The 15518-nt window shown below is 40.6% G+C and overlaps 1 protein-coding gene across 1 annotated transcript in view; it reads right to left on the bottom strand.

Moving 5' to 3' along the window:
* Positions 1-5287: 5287 nt before the first annotated feature.
* zgc:113142 (uncharacterized protein LOC503524 homolog) overlaps positions 5288-15518 on the bottom strand; it is a 46998-nt gene continuing 36767 nt past the window's right edge. The window contains exons 3-6 of the mRNA XM_024437901.1: positions 9356-9612; positions 7180-7332; positions 6920-7053; positions 5288-6440 (exon numbers count right to left, since the gene is read on the bottom strand). Of these exons, the coding sequence (XP_024293669.1) occupies positions 6075-6440; positions 6920-7053; positions 7180-7332; positions 9356-9612 (910 nt within the window). The 3' untranslated portion in view covers positions 5288-6074. The remainder of the gene's footprint in view (positions 6441-6919; positions 7054-7179; positions 7333-9355; positions 9613-15518) is intronic.

Here is a 15518-nt window from a genome sequence, read left to right as displayed (position 1 = left end):
CACTGATTTCAAAACTCGGTCCTCCAGAAAGTGGAGAGCAACACTTTTGCAGTTCTACTACGTGAAATCTTTCACAAAAGCTGCATTAGAAAGGATTGCCTACACATACTGACCAGCTCATGTTATAGACAGAAGCATGCCACATGGCAGACCAATCTGAACTCATCTCTCGGCATGTCCAGCCCATCTATTATCTCAGCCAATCATGGCTAGTGGGAAGGTTCCTGTTTTTTTCTGTGGGTAAACCAACTAGGCTCATAATTTAACAATTGTATTTGTATTTACATATGGCATACAAGTTAGTTTTTAGGGACATGAAAGATCACGTTCCAGAAGGCATTTCTGCCAAAAAACGGATTTCGATTTAAAAAAAAAGTTTACGTTCAAATGCCTCTCTTGTGAAGTAGTGACGTGCAACATGCACCTAGTTTTCTGAAACTAGTCAAATTTTTCAGACCAGGGATGTACAGTACTTGATGTCAAACTCATACGGTGCCAGCTTGGCAACCAGTCTCTGCTCACAAGCTTTAACCTTAGTTTTTGTCAGGATTGTACTCATTCAAGGGTTTTTCTTTATTTGTACTATTTTCTACATTCATTAATAATAGTGAAGACATCAAAACTATGAAATAACACATATGGAATCATGTAGTAACCAAAAAAGTGTTAAACAAATCCAAATATATTTTACATTTAAGATTCTTCAAAGTAGCCAACCTTAAGACAGCTTTTCACACTCTTGGCATTCTCTCAACCAGCTTCATGAGGTAGTCACCTGGAATGCATTCTAATTAACAGGTGTGCCTTGTTAAAAGTTCATTTGTGGAATTTCTTTCCTTTTTAATGCATTTGAGCCAATCAGTTGTGTTGTGACAAGGTAGGGGGTTATACAGAAGATAGCCCTGTTTGGCAAAAGTACATTTTATGGCAAAAATAGCTCAAGAGAAATGACATTCCATCATTACTTTAAGACAAAGGTCAAACAATGTTGAACATTTCAAGAACTAAGTTTCTTCAAGTGCAGTCACAAAAAACATCAAGCGTTATGATGAAACTGGCTATCATGAGTGACTTGCTTGTGAAGGCTAAAGTACAGCATCTAGACCATTGCTGGATGCCTCCACAGAGAGGAAGGATTTGTCGAAGTTGGGGTGGGCCAACAAGATCTTGTCCAGCAAGGCTTGCTTTAGCTGGAGGAAGACCTGCTTGCACTCTGTTGTCCAGGCAGCTGCCGCCATCTTCTTGACAGGTGAGCGTCTCTTGCAGTGTGGAGCCTTGTGCCCAGTTGTCATCTAAAAGAGAAGTTTTGCGATGGTCAAGCATCCTTCAATTAACTGTTGGTAATACACCACCATCCAGGGGAACAACCTTAGTATATTCTGAGAGGGGATGTCAGTTTCGTCTTCCATCAGGTCAACTTCCGTCACACCTGCAATGGCCTTCACTTTTCTCAGGATCTGTAGCTACACCATCCGCACTGACGACAATAATTTGTTCTTAACAGACTTGCCTAGTTAAATAAAAGGTTAAATAATTTAAAAAAATGATATGCCCCAACAACATCAAAAGTGACATCTTTTCAGGTTGAGCTTGAAGTTGTGGGCCTTAAGACGTTCAAAGACCATTTCCAGTCCCTGCAAAACCCAGGTCTTCAGTGGGCGCATAGACCAAGACATCATCATGGTAACACAGCAGGCTAAGAAAGTTCTGATCTCCGACGATGTTTAGCATCATCCTCATGAATGTTACAGACTGTTACATAACCCCTATGGAATATGGTTGCATTCATAAAATCCAAACGGTGATGTAAAGGCTGTGAATCTCTGGTCATCCTGAATCTCTGGTCATCTCTGGTCATCCAATGTGCATCTCCACATTGTAGTAGCCAGGGGTTAGGTCCATTGTCGAAAAAAGGCATTTCCACCTAAAGCAGCCAGCGCGTCAGCCTGGTGAGGAAGTGGTGAGCGTCTTTGATGGTGCGACATGCAGAAATCAGTAGCGCTGCTATAGCTGACATAGAAAAGGAGAGAAATTAAAATAAATGGCCTCATGTATTATTTCTTTAATGAAATAATATGGTTTTTACAAGAATTACATTCTTTTGCATATTTTGTATTGTGAAATGTTGAATTACTCCTCTGTGTTTATCAATGCCAATTTCACAGCATGATATGCTCTTTTGTCAAAATCTAGCAAAGAATTACTAAAACATGTAACTGGATGCAACCTAACACAATACAAATACTGCATTTCAGGTCTCCAAAAGAAATGTATTTGCCTAGGACAGATATAATCTCGCACGGAAAATACAAATAAGCTCTCACTAACATTTCCATGGGATGATTTGAATATACCAATATTTTCCTTTAAAAGTAACTTGGTGCCAGAGGGAGCCTTTCCAACAAAAATACCAGACAGAAGCAGGGTGTGATCTTATTGGGTGAAAGGAAGGAATACATCCCTAATAAATCCCTAATTGACCCCTGTGCCATTCATATCATTACAGCCTTAGCATACAGTATACTGTTTTAATCATAATTACAGTACTCCGATCACTTCCCCATGTCCAATATCACTACAAAGACACATTCAGACCTTCCTCTTTATTCTATTAACATCCTGTTTGTGATTCAACTACCATGGTTATTTATGAGCTTTTCAGGGAAAGGGCACATTTCAACAACATAGGTTTTGGTTTGTGAAAAATTATAGGATGGAAAGTAAAGACTGCAGTAAAGACTGCAGAAACAAAAGTGTTTGTGTTTGTGTTGAGTAGTATTAAAAAGGCACTAGCCCTGTTTATACTTGGTTCTAACATGCTCTCTTTGTCCTGATCTTGTCCAAATTGTGATTGTGCCCACATTTTTAGACGGGTGTATACATTAAAATACACATCTTCCTGACCACCTCCAGAGGTAGTCAAACTCACATTGTATCTGTATATCTTACAAGTGTAGTCTGCTCTGGACAGTGAAACCATTTAAATCATCATTATTCCGCCCTCTAAAACAGTTGACAGGTGACACCATTGACTTATAGCATCAATATGTGTCTTAAAATAAATATATATTATTTTGAAAGAATATCTGTCAAACAATTTGCAATCATAATACGGATGCATGTTAGCACCAGGTACAAACAAGGCTTTAGATGCAGTGGAAGAAAAGGTTAAAAAGTGGCATCCATAAATCAGTTGTACAACATTAGCGGTAGAATTGGAGCGAATGAACAATAACGAAGTGACTGCTGGTAGGACAATGTCCACTGTATTTGTGTCACAGACACCCCCTGTAGTGGCCCTAAACCTCTACTAAAACCCTAATGATGATACACTAACTTTTTCCAACCATGTAGACACCATGTAATCATAATTACAGTACTCCGATCACTTCCCCATGTCCAATATCACTACAAAGACACATTCAGACCTTCTGAAAAATTGCTACTACGTCACAAACACTACATGGCCAAAAGTATGTGGACATATGCTCATCAAACATCTCATTCCAAAATCATGGGCATTAATATGAAGTTGGTCCACTCTTCTGGGAAGGCTTTCCACTAGATGTTGGGACATTGCTGAAGGGACTTGCTTCCATTCAGCCACAAGGGCATTAGTGAGGTTGGGCACTGATGTTGGGCGATTAGGCCTGGCTCGCAGTTGGTGTTCCAATTCATCCCAAAGGTGAGGTCAGAGCTCTGTGCAGGCCAGTCAAGTTCTTCCACACTGATCTCGACAAACTATTTCTGTATGGACCTCGATATGTGCACGGGAAAGGGCCTTCCCCAAACTGTTGCCACAAAGTTGGCTGCACAGAATCGACTAGAATGGCATTGTATTCTGTAGCGTTAAGACTTCGCTTCACTGGAACTAAGGTGCCTAGCCCAAACCATGAAAAACAGCCACAAACCATTACTCCTCCTCCACCAAACTTTACAGTTGGCACTATGCATTGGGGCATGTAGCATTCTCCTGGCATCCTCCAAACCTAGATTAGTCCATCGGACTGCCAGATGGTGAAGCGTGATTCATCACTCCAGGGAACACGTTTCCACTGCTACAGAGTCCAATGGGGGCAAGTTTTACACCACTCCAGCCACCGCTTGGCATTGCACATGGTGATCTTAGGCTTGTGTGCGGCTGCTCGGCCATGGAAACCTATTTCATGAAGCTCCTGACAAACAGTTATTGTGCTGACGTTGCTTCCAGAGGCAGTTTGGAACTCGGTAGTGAGTGTTGCAGATGATTTGGAAACGTCAGTCCTCGCCGGTCTCGTTCTGTGAGCTTGTGTGGCCTACCACTTCGCGGCTGAGCTGTTGATGCTACTAAACGTCTCAACTTCACAATAACAGCACTTACAGTTGACCGGGTCAGCTCTAGCAGGGCAGACATTTTACAAACTGATTTGTTGGAAAGGTGGCTGAAATAGCCACTAAGTCTATGCCCTGTCAGTCATTTGTCAGCAGTAGGGATTATTCAATTAAGTATTTGTTGTCATTTAACAATAGACTTGTTTTCATGCACACTTTTTCACTTGAGAAATACTGCACCAAACATCTTAGTTATTAATAACAGATTTCTTGAGTTCGGCAAGGCGCCAGCCCAACCGAAGCATAAGGAAGGATTTAGGGCCCCTTTGAGCAAAGGGAAACTTTTCAAACAACCCTAACACTCCATTTGCAAGAATTAGCATAGAGATAAAGGGTCTTCCCCATAAACTGCAGTTTCCTGCACCAAGAGAAAGGTAGTTAACACCAATAGAGGGGAAACTGTTACTATGCACATCAATTTGAAAGCCTATGGATTCTGTAGTGATAATGTACTTAGAGTTGAGGTTGTATTCTTGACAAGTTTATTGCATAAAGCATTGTGTTGTGTTTAAAGTATTATAGTAAAAAACGGAGAAATACAAACTGGTATAAAGAACGTTGCATACCACTTCTTGAATAAAACAACCACATACACAATATCTACAAAAGTATGTGGACGACACTTTAAAATAGTGGATTTTCAGCCACACCCATTGCTGACAGGTGTTTAAAATTGAGCACACAGACATGATGTGGCTGAATGGAAGCAAGTCCCCGCAGCAATGTTCCAACATCTAGTGGAAAGCCTTCCCAGAAGAGTGGAGGCTGTTATAGCAGCAAAGGGGGGGGACCAACTCCATATTAATGCCTATGATTTTAGAATGAGATGTTTGAAGAGCAGGTGTCCCCATACTTTTGGTCATGTAGTGTAGGTTCTGTATACTGTTGTGGAAATGTAGTACTGAGAGAGATTTGGTCATTTCTTCAAACAATCATCTTTATTAAATATCGATTAATTATTACAATAATTAGGCTGGTCGACCCTCCACCCTTGTGTTGGACCGAGTAACCTAACCTTTACACAAATGCAGAGTACTATATATAGCTGACACTAACAATGCTCTGTCATGGTTGGTTCAACCCCCCTCATGCAGACCAAGGAGCATCAAACCACTCTGGGTTCATCCTGCCGTTATCTGCACGTGGGTTGTTGTCTTTACCCCGCCCTGGCTTAGATGATTTAGAGACAATGAGGAATTGTTCTAAACTCCTCCTGGCTATCTCCATCTCGGTTAGATCCACCACATCTTGTCTATGTAAGGCAGTCTAACTAAATTGTCAGCTCAAGCCATCTCTGGTGACCATACGCCCAGATTAGCTGCAGGAAATTTAGAGGGGAGACCATAAAAACACAGACACTAACAGGACAGAAATATCCTCCTATTTGTTATGTATCAATTCCTAACTATTAATATAAAACAAATCAGGTAAATATGTAATTTTGTGGTTATGAGTGAGGCAAGCAGCTGCAAGACACAGTAACATGCCATTGAATCCTCTTAGTAACATCCTGAACATCTTCTATTCTTCCCGAATGTATTGTTGGTGGGAAGGAATGCATACATTTCCCAGAGAATTTGGGACACATGCAAGTTTGCAACACAGAATAAGTGAGAAGCGCGATGTAAAAATATTGCACATTACAACATAACACAAAGCCATACACTTTCTCTACTGTCATTCCAGCATAATACAGATATTCTCTATTTGGAATAAAGCATTGCTTTTCTTTTGTTGTACATGGGACTGAGGTAGAAAACTGCATCAGTGATGCACGTCGGCAGATAGGGAAAGGCATAGAAGAACAACATATCCAGCTTAGAGACCAACAGATATCTGCGTTTAGGTCTGTCTGCTGTGAGGGCTTCCACCATAGCGTCTATGACCAGGCTGCTGTCCTGGTTGCCAGTCATACATGTAGACATGTGGTAGTTATTAGCCAGGTCCACATACTGTCTGTTGAACATCTGTTGACGCTCCTCGTCCAGTTTCTCCCAGATTTCTGTCCCTGTTCTCCGCCTCAGGATGCTGGTAGCAGGACCAAAGTTACCTGGCTGGATGATGCTCACCTGAGATCATCACCACAATGTTAAAGGGGCACTCTGAAGTTCAAACAATAAGCAGTCACACCACCAGTGTTTTGGTGAAGACCTGGGGGATGGGGCTGGAGAAATGTAACCTTTCTCAAATTCATAAACAGAGCTATGGACAGAGCTGTATCAAAGTTATAGATTTAATTGTGTTTTGAAGCTATAGTGTTTGTTTACAATTACATTGTTAACCAACAAAGAAGTGAAACAAGCTTATATTTTGGATTCTGATGGGGTACCACAGTTGAACTACGCTCATGAGGCATCTATATGTTATATTCTTCAAGAATAAATGGTTATACTGTATATCATTAACTTAAATGTCCATAAATGGATATAGCAATCACAGATTGACATTTTAAGGGGAAGGTGTTGATTACAATCAATGTAAACAAATCTACAGAGTATTAAAAAGACAAACACACACAGTAATTATGATTACCAAGAGTTGTCTTTACCTTTACTCCAAAACAGTCCATCTCTACCCGCAGGCAGTCGGCAAACGCCTCCAGTCCTCTCTTTGACATACTGTAGGCCCCCATGGTCAGACAGTTGAAGAAGGCAAAGATGCTTGAGACGTACACCATCCGTCCTACGGAAATCAATGAACATTACACATTTTAGAACACTGTGGAGTAAAATGAACATTGAATGTGATAAATCAAGAACTGTGATCACCATTATGAAATGGTGATGGTAAAATAATGATTAAACTTACCTTTTGAGGCACGAACCAACGGGAGGAAAGCTATGGAGGTCCTGATGCTGCCAAATAAATTGACCTCAGCCATATTGCGATAATCATCAATGGTGTTCCACTCTGTCTCTGACCAGTCTAAGATGCCAGCATTGTTCACAACTGCCCAAAGCCCTTCAAAAAAAACAAAAAAACAACTTACATTAACAATGTGTGTAAAACCTGTTAAATCAGTTTTGTCATAAGTGTCTCACAATACAGCCTGGCGTCAGAGCCATATGAAGCATACTATACATATTTCTGAGCACCTCCAAGATGATTGAAACTGTATATACAGTTTTTGGGGTGGCAGGTAGCCTAGTGGTTAGAGCGTTGGGTGAGTCACCGAAAGGTTGCTAGATCAAATCACCGAGCTGACAAGGTAAAAATCTGTCGTTCTACCCCTGAAGAAGGCAGTTAAACCACTGTACCTAGGCCGTCACTGTAAATAAGAATGTTCTTAATTAACTGACAAGCCTAGTTAAATAAAATATATACTAATGGTTCAGTTACTTTAAACCTGACCAAATCCACATAGAGCTGTCATTCTTATTGAAAGCAAGTCTAAGAAGCGGTAGATATGCTCTGTGTGCGTTCTCTATTTCTATGCTTTCTATGTTTTTGCATCTTTTACTTTCAGTTTTCCACACCAGCTTAAAACAGCTGAAAGTACAATATTTTTGGTTATGGAAAAGCTATTTCGCAGTGGTTTAGAACTACTATTTTAGCAACCAGGAAATGGCGGAGTGATTTCTGCATAGTACATCTTAAACATATCTGGAGCAGGCTGTAAAATGGTTTTGATACGCCCGCGGAGCGGAGATGAGCGCACGATTCACAGTGACTAGGCCTTCCTCAAGGAGCCTTGTGCTGAAAAGTTTTTGTAGGCCATTAGCCTACATTTACTGATTGATTAATCTTAATATATTAACCTACATGGCTATATAGCAACAGTATCAGATTTAGAGTCAGCAAACTAGCTAAGTGTTTTGATTTTCCACTACCTCAGGAGATGAAATAATATTGGGTGTCTGCAAATTCTCTGAAGAGCCCCCCCAAAAAATCTGATAATTCTGGATAATTCTTTACAGGTTTCACATCACAATTTCAATCATGCATTCCCTGGATAGGTTTGATGAAATCACTACTCTTTGAATCATATATAGGCTACCATCTCCATTGTCTTACTTGGCACTGGAAAAACATATTCTAGAGCCCTGCAAAGTAACTGTCCATCAAAATAGTTACATTTTTCACATGACTTTTTGTCCATATTATCGTCAGGCTCTATCTAACACATCCCACAAAAATGATTTATCGCTGATTCATCATCAAAAAAAATAAAATAGGTCAACATATCGGGATATGGATTTTTGTCCGTGTCACCCAGCTCTACCCTAACCTTAATTCCTGCAATCCAAAAGGTAGCGAGTTTGAGTGACAGTATAAGTCCTCTAATTCGTATGATATTGTATGACCGCTATTCAATTCATAATGTTACCTAAAGAAATGTAATATAACATGCTAAATCGAGGTATGCACAAAATCCTACAAATCGCACTGAGCCCAGGTTGCACATTTTATGTTTTAGTTGACAACAGATGCTTTTGAGAAGGAAAAGGTTCACTCTTCGTGTTAATAACAGTCAATGCATCATTAATAAAGCCCTGGGGGAAAAGGGACTTGTGAAGGGCAGGAACATTAACCTCTGAATAGACTTAGTCATGGGTCAGCAACAGGTGTCCCACAAGCCAAAAGCAGCCCCCAATGAATTTCTTTTAAGTAAAAACATTTGTTTTAAAGAGGCTAAAATCACCAAGAATTTATGACATCTGTTCCAAAGTACTCCCACAAATAAAAAGAGACGTGATGATGTATGACATGATTCTTAAAAAAAAAAAAAAAAAAAAAAAAAATTCTTATTGGGTTTAGTCGTGCTCAATTTGCAGTGTACAGTTGGGCTATGTTCTGCCCGACTATCCGCTCCGACAAAAATTGGCCCATGGCTGAATATACTGTAGTTGCCTACCCCTGCTTAGTCTTAAGAGTTTCTTTTGAGAAGGAAATTGGATCATATAAATACATTTGATTTGATCATTTTTTTGCGTTAACAGTCCGTAATTGTTATGTTAAGTAACCTACTTGTAACAAAGCTCACCTTTCTCTGGCAGGTTCGATTGGACCACAGTCCTTGCCTGTGTCACATCTTCATCTTTAGTGACGTCTAGCTTGAGAATGTTCATATTGCTGGAGCTCTCTCTGTGCAGAGTTTGGGCACCGTCTCCGTTGGGAAACAGACAACCGGCGAAGACCACAAACCCCTGAGCATCCAGCCTGCGGGCCAGTTGATGACCGAATCCGCTGTCACAGCCCGTTATCAGCACCGCACGGCCCGCTCCTATCACCTCTTGGTTCCTGCCGCGGCATGACAAGAGCATGAGGGCCAGGAGAAAGATCGCACAAACGGATGAGACAACGATTCCTCCAAAGGTGAAGGAAGTGAGCGCAGCGGCATCCATTCCAACGATGTTTAAAAGTTATCCAATAATGCTTCCCATCATTGCAAAATTGTCAGCAACCGCATCCATTCTCAACCAGGGGTGTAGGCTATTTATTCCTGAAAGACAACAAAGAAGTTTTTTGTGCAGACTGTTGGGATGTTCTCTATGCTTTAGGACAGGGTTAACAAACATGCTTGTGTTTGTAGCTCCAACAGTGCAGTAATAACTAGCAATAAAAAACAATATACACACAATCCCAAAAAATTCAGAAATATTAGAACGAGCAATGTCAGATTATTTATATATAAAATATTATAATTAAGTTCTGAATAGACAGTATATGAATAGAAAAGGTGCACAGCAGTAGTTATATAGGATGAGCCATGACTACATATGAAGTGGGTAAAACAGTATGGAAACATTAATAAAGTGACCAGTGTTCAATGACTGCACATAGGGCAACAATCTCTAAGGTGCCGGGTAGAGTACCGGGTGGTAGCTGGCTAATAACAGTGACTGAGGTTCAGGGCAGGGTACTGGGCGGAGGCCGGCTAGTGGTAGCTGTTTAATAGTCTGATGGCCTGTAGATGGAAGCTGTTTATCTCTCGGTCCCAGCTTTGATGCACCTGTACGGTCTCCACCTTCTGTGGTGAACAGGCCATGGTTCGGGTGGCTGAGGTCCGGGGGAGTGGAGTTCGGGATCCATGGTTTGGCCCACTGAAGTCTGGCCTCTGGCCATCCAGGCAAGATCACTGGCTCTGATTGGCCAGTGGAGGTCACAGGAAATGTCCAGGAGACAGTTTATGAGACCTTTTTGACCCCTTTTTTATTAATTGATTTTTATTTCACCTTTATTTAACCAGGTAGGCCAGTTGAGAACAAGTTCTCATTTACAACTGCGACCTGGCAAAGATAAAGCAAAGCAGTGTACAAAAACAACAGAGTTACAAATAAACAAAACGTACAGTCAATTACACAATAGAAAAATCTATCTACAATGTGTGCAAATGTAGAAGATTAGGGAGGTGGGCATAAATAGGCCAGAGGCGAAATAATTACAATTTAGCATTAACACTGGAGTGATTGATGTGCAGAAGATGATGTGCAAGTAGATATATACTGGGGTGCAAAAGAGCAAGAAGATAAATAATAATATGGGGATGAGGTAGTTGGGTGGGCTATTTACAGATTCACTGTACCTGTACACAGCCATCGATAAGCTGCTCCCTACAGCTGATGCTTAAAGTTAGTGAGGGAGATATAAGTCTCCAGCTGCAGTGATTTTTGCAATTTGTTCCAGTCATTGGCAGCATAGAACTGGAAGTAAAGGAAGTGTTGGCTTTGGGGATGATCAGTGAAATGTACCTGCTGGAGCGTGTGCTACAGGTGGGTGCTGCAATGGTGACCTGTGAGCTGAGATAAGGCAGGGATTTACCTAGTAAAGACTTATAGCTGACCTGGATACAGTGGGTTTGGCGACGAATATGTAGCGAGGGCCAGCCAACGAGAGCATACAGGTCGCAGTTTTGGGTAGTATATGGGGCTTTGGTGACAAAATGGATGGCACTGTGATAGACTACATCCAGTTTGCTGAGTAGAGTGTTGGAGGCCATTTTGTAAATGACATCGGTGAAGTCAAGGATCAGTAGGATAGTCAGTTTTACGAGGGTACATTTGGCAACATGAGTGAAGGAGGCTTTGTTGCGAAATAGGAAGCCGATTCTAGATTTAATTTTGGATTGGAGATGCTTAATGTGAGTCTGGAAGGAGAATTTACAGTCTAACCAGACACCTAGGTATTTGTAGTTGTCCACATATTCTAAGTCAGAACCGTCCAGAGTAGTGATGCTAGTCGGGCGGGTGGGTGCGGGCAGCAATCAGTTGAAGAGCGTGCATTTAGTTTTACTAGCATTTAAGAGCAGTTGGAGGCCAAAGAAGGAGTGTTTTATAGCATTAAAGGTTGTTTTGAGGTTTGTTAACACAGTGTCCAAAGAAGGGCCAGATGTTTACAGAATGGTGTAGTCTGCGTAGAGGTGGATCAGAGAATCACCAGCAGCAAGAGCGACATCATTGATATATACAGAGAAAAGATTCGGCCCAAGAATTGAACCCTGTGGCACCCCCATAGAGACTGCCAGAGGTCCAGACAGCAGGCCCTCTGATTTGACACACTGAACTCTATCTGAGAATTAGTCGGTGAACGTATTGAGTCTGCCGATAAGAATGCAGTGATTGACAGAGTCGAAAGCCTTGGCGAGGTCGATGAAGACGGCTGCATAGTACTGTCTTTTATTGATGGCGGTTATGATATCATTTTGGACCTTGAGCGTGGCTGAGGTGCTCCCATGACCAGTTCGGAAACCAGATTGCATAGTGGAGAAGGACGGTGGGATTCGAAATGGTCGGTGATCTGTTTGTTAACTTGGCTTTCGAAGATTTTATAAAAGGCAGGGCAGGATGGATATACAGTGGGGCAAAAAAGTATTTAGTCAGCCACCAATTGTGCAAGTTCTCCCACTTAAAAAGATGAGAGAGGCCTGTAATTTTCATCATAGGTACACTTCAACTATGACAGACAAAATGAGAACAAAAATCCAGAAAATCACATTGTAGGATTTTTAATGGATTTATTTGCAAATTATGGTGGAAAATAAGTATTTGGTCAATAACAAAAGTTTCTCAATACTTTGTTATGTACCCTTTGTTGGCAATGACAGAGGTCAAATGTTTTCTGTAAGTCTTCACAAGGTTTTCACACACTTTTGCTGGTATTTTGGCCCATTCCTCCATGCAGATCTCCTCTAGAGCAGTGATGTTTTGGGGCTGTTGCTGGGCAACACGGACTTTCAACTCCCTCCAAAGATTTTCTATGGGGTTGAGATCTGGAGACTGGCTAGGCCACTCCAGGACCTTGAAATGCTTCTTACGAAGCCACTCCTTCGTTGCCCGGGCGGTGTGTTTGGGATCATTGTCATGCTGAAAGACCCAGCCACGTTTCATCTTCTTAAAGAAGATGTTACAGGTCTGTGAGAACCAGAAATCTTGCTTGTTTGTAGGTGACCAAATACTTACTTTCCACCATAATATGAAAATAAATTCATAAAAAAATCCTACAATGTGATTTTCTGGATTTTTTCCCCCTCATTTTGTCTGTCATAGTTGAAGTGTACCTATGATGAAAATTACAGGCCACTCATCTTTTTAAGTGGGAGAACTTGCACAATTGGTGGCTGACTAAATACTTTTTTGCCCCACTGTAGGTCTATAACAGTTTGGGTCTAGAGTGTCTCCTTTTGTGCTGGTGATATATGGCCAATATACCATCTCCAAGGGCAGTTTCCAGACACGCCTTGTTGTGTCGTGCCTAACAGCCCTTAGCCGTGGTATATTAGCCATATAACACACCCCCTTGTTCCTTGTTCCTTAAATATAATATTGTGCCAAGACTATAGATGTTATTGTTCAAAACAGTGTCATCATCATGCGGTCTACTTTTTCCTGAAAAAATTCACACAATGAATAGGCACTTCAGATAAATACTTAGAAAACAAACTGCATCTTACGCATGGTGGATCAACAAAGTGGTTATCTTCTGGACTCTTAGAATGCCTGTTCTAGCAGTAATCGCCTGTGACAAACCAGTTAGAGATTCTTGGAAGGAGCACATAACAATCAAGTGAAAGGTCTTTTCTTATGGTGGGGTATATTTGACCAATGTGAAGTTTATAGGAGACTGTCAAATCTGGTGTCAAATGAAAGCGAACTGTCTATATTTGAGAAATTAAGGCATGTATACACATTTGACTAATATTTTCTATTCAAAATAGTAGGAATAAGCAAATACTTTGATTTCTTTTCAAACAGATAGAAAAAGGGCATTGGAAAACATCTACCAGAAAATGTATTAAAGTATTAGATATACATCAAAACACAATAATGTTGAAGTAAAGACCCCTGCCAACTAATATCAACATACGTATATTTAGTTTTGGAGAAATTATTTGCCTTGTGCAAGATTAAGAAACATTGCCCTGTGCCTTGAAATTCCGTAGCCAAAAACAAATCTTTAAGATTCATATGTTCTAAAATCTCGGGAGGGAGGATAATGAAATTTCACAGAAGTAAAGTTTTTTTTTACTGATATCTATGTGGTGTATGAATCATTAAGTGATTAAACATGACATTCTGTTCCCAAATTGGTAGCGGAACTTCACAAATATCTGTAACAGAATTACTGCAATTGAAATGGCATCAATGGGTAATCATAGTAGTCACTAACCACAGTTGGGTCACTTGCTACAGTCCTCCCTTCCACTGATATACGCTTATATTCAACTCATCACGGTTGTCTTTCTCTTTCTGTCGTCTGGTTGTCAAAGCAAGTGTGAAAACAGTCTGGACAACCACTCCATCTCTCTCTTCTTTCCATTTAATGTTGCCTCTCCCGGCTCTTACTGACACCTACCCATGGGCCCAATCTCTTTCCATTTAATGTAGCCTCTCCTGGCTCTTACTGACACCTACCCATGGGCCCAATCTCTTTCCATTTACTGTAACCAGCATCCTCACCCACAGAACACCGACCAACACTGGACATCCATGGATGTTGAAAAGTAGTTGATTTGGTGAGTCCAAATTTGGGTTTTTTGTTATGGTCCAGACCAGCTTTAATTTCAACGTCGAGAGATGCTGATTTGGCCCAATCATAGATGTCTATGTTTCACAAGTTTGGACATCAAAGTACAGCACAGCACAGAACAGTAGAGTTCAGTAGAGTACATTACATTATAGTGTCCTCAATTATAGTGTTCTCTACTGTGTTCTGTACTGAACTATACTTTACTAAACATAGTTTCTTTTTTACTTTACTGTGCTCTCAACACTTGTGAAACATAGACGTCTATGATTGGTTCAGATTTGTTCCGGTCCAACCAATTTTGGTCTTGTTTGGGGACAGAGCTCATTAAAATAATACCCAGTGTGTATCCATAATTATGCATGTCTGTGTAGTACAGATCAGGGACCCATGATGAAATTCCACTTCCTGTAAATCCACTTTCTGTAGTTCAATAACCAAATAGATTTCAATGTGTCATGTCATAGCTGACACCCCATTCTTTCTGCAGACATCTTTGAATCTTAATTCGGGGGAGATATTTAAAAACAGAGGTCACAAACTGAGGATGATTTTACCAAACGTTGCATCTCCACATAGTATACATTTTTTAAATTAAACATCTGACTCTCAGCGCAATTCCGTTACCATTGAATTGCCCATTAAGTCTGTTGGGTTTAGGGAGCTCTTGATATTATGGCAATATGATGGTTGTCGAGTTGCTATGTTCCCAAAAGACAAACTGAAAATGCTGTGTCACTGATCTACACACAATACCCCATAATGTCAAAGTGGAATTATGTTTTTAAAAAAGACTAATGAATTAAAAATGAAAAGCTGAAATGTCTTAAGTCAATAAGTATTCAACCATTTTGTTATGGCCTAAATAATACATGTGCTTTTCAAATCACATAATACGTTGCATAGACTCACTGTGTGCAATAATAGTGTTTAACATGATTTTGAAATTACTACCCCATCTCTATACCCCACACATACAATTATCTGTAAGCTAAATTGAGCAGTAAATTTCAAGCACAAAGCCAGGGAGGTTTTCCTATGGTTCACAATGAAGGGCACATATTGGCAAATGGGTAAAAAAGCAGACATTTAATATCCCTTTGAGCATGGTGGAGTTATTAACTTTATACTTTGGCTGGTGTATCAATACACCAAGTCCCTACATAGATACAGGCGCCCTTCCA

Source organism: Oncorhynchus tshawytscha, linkage group LG11 (assembly GCF_018296145.1).
Source record: "Oncorhynchus tshawytscha isolate Ot180627B linkage group LG11, Otsh_v2.0, whole genome shotgun sequence".
In the NCBI taxonomy this organism is placed as follows: domain Eukaryota; kingdom Metazoa; phylum Chordata; class Actinopteri; order Salmoniformes; family Salmonidae; genus Oncorhynchus; species Oncorhynchus tshawytscha.
The sequence above is the reverse complement of the archived record's forward strand: the minus strand, read 5'-3'. Positions and strand labels throughout refer to the sequence as shown.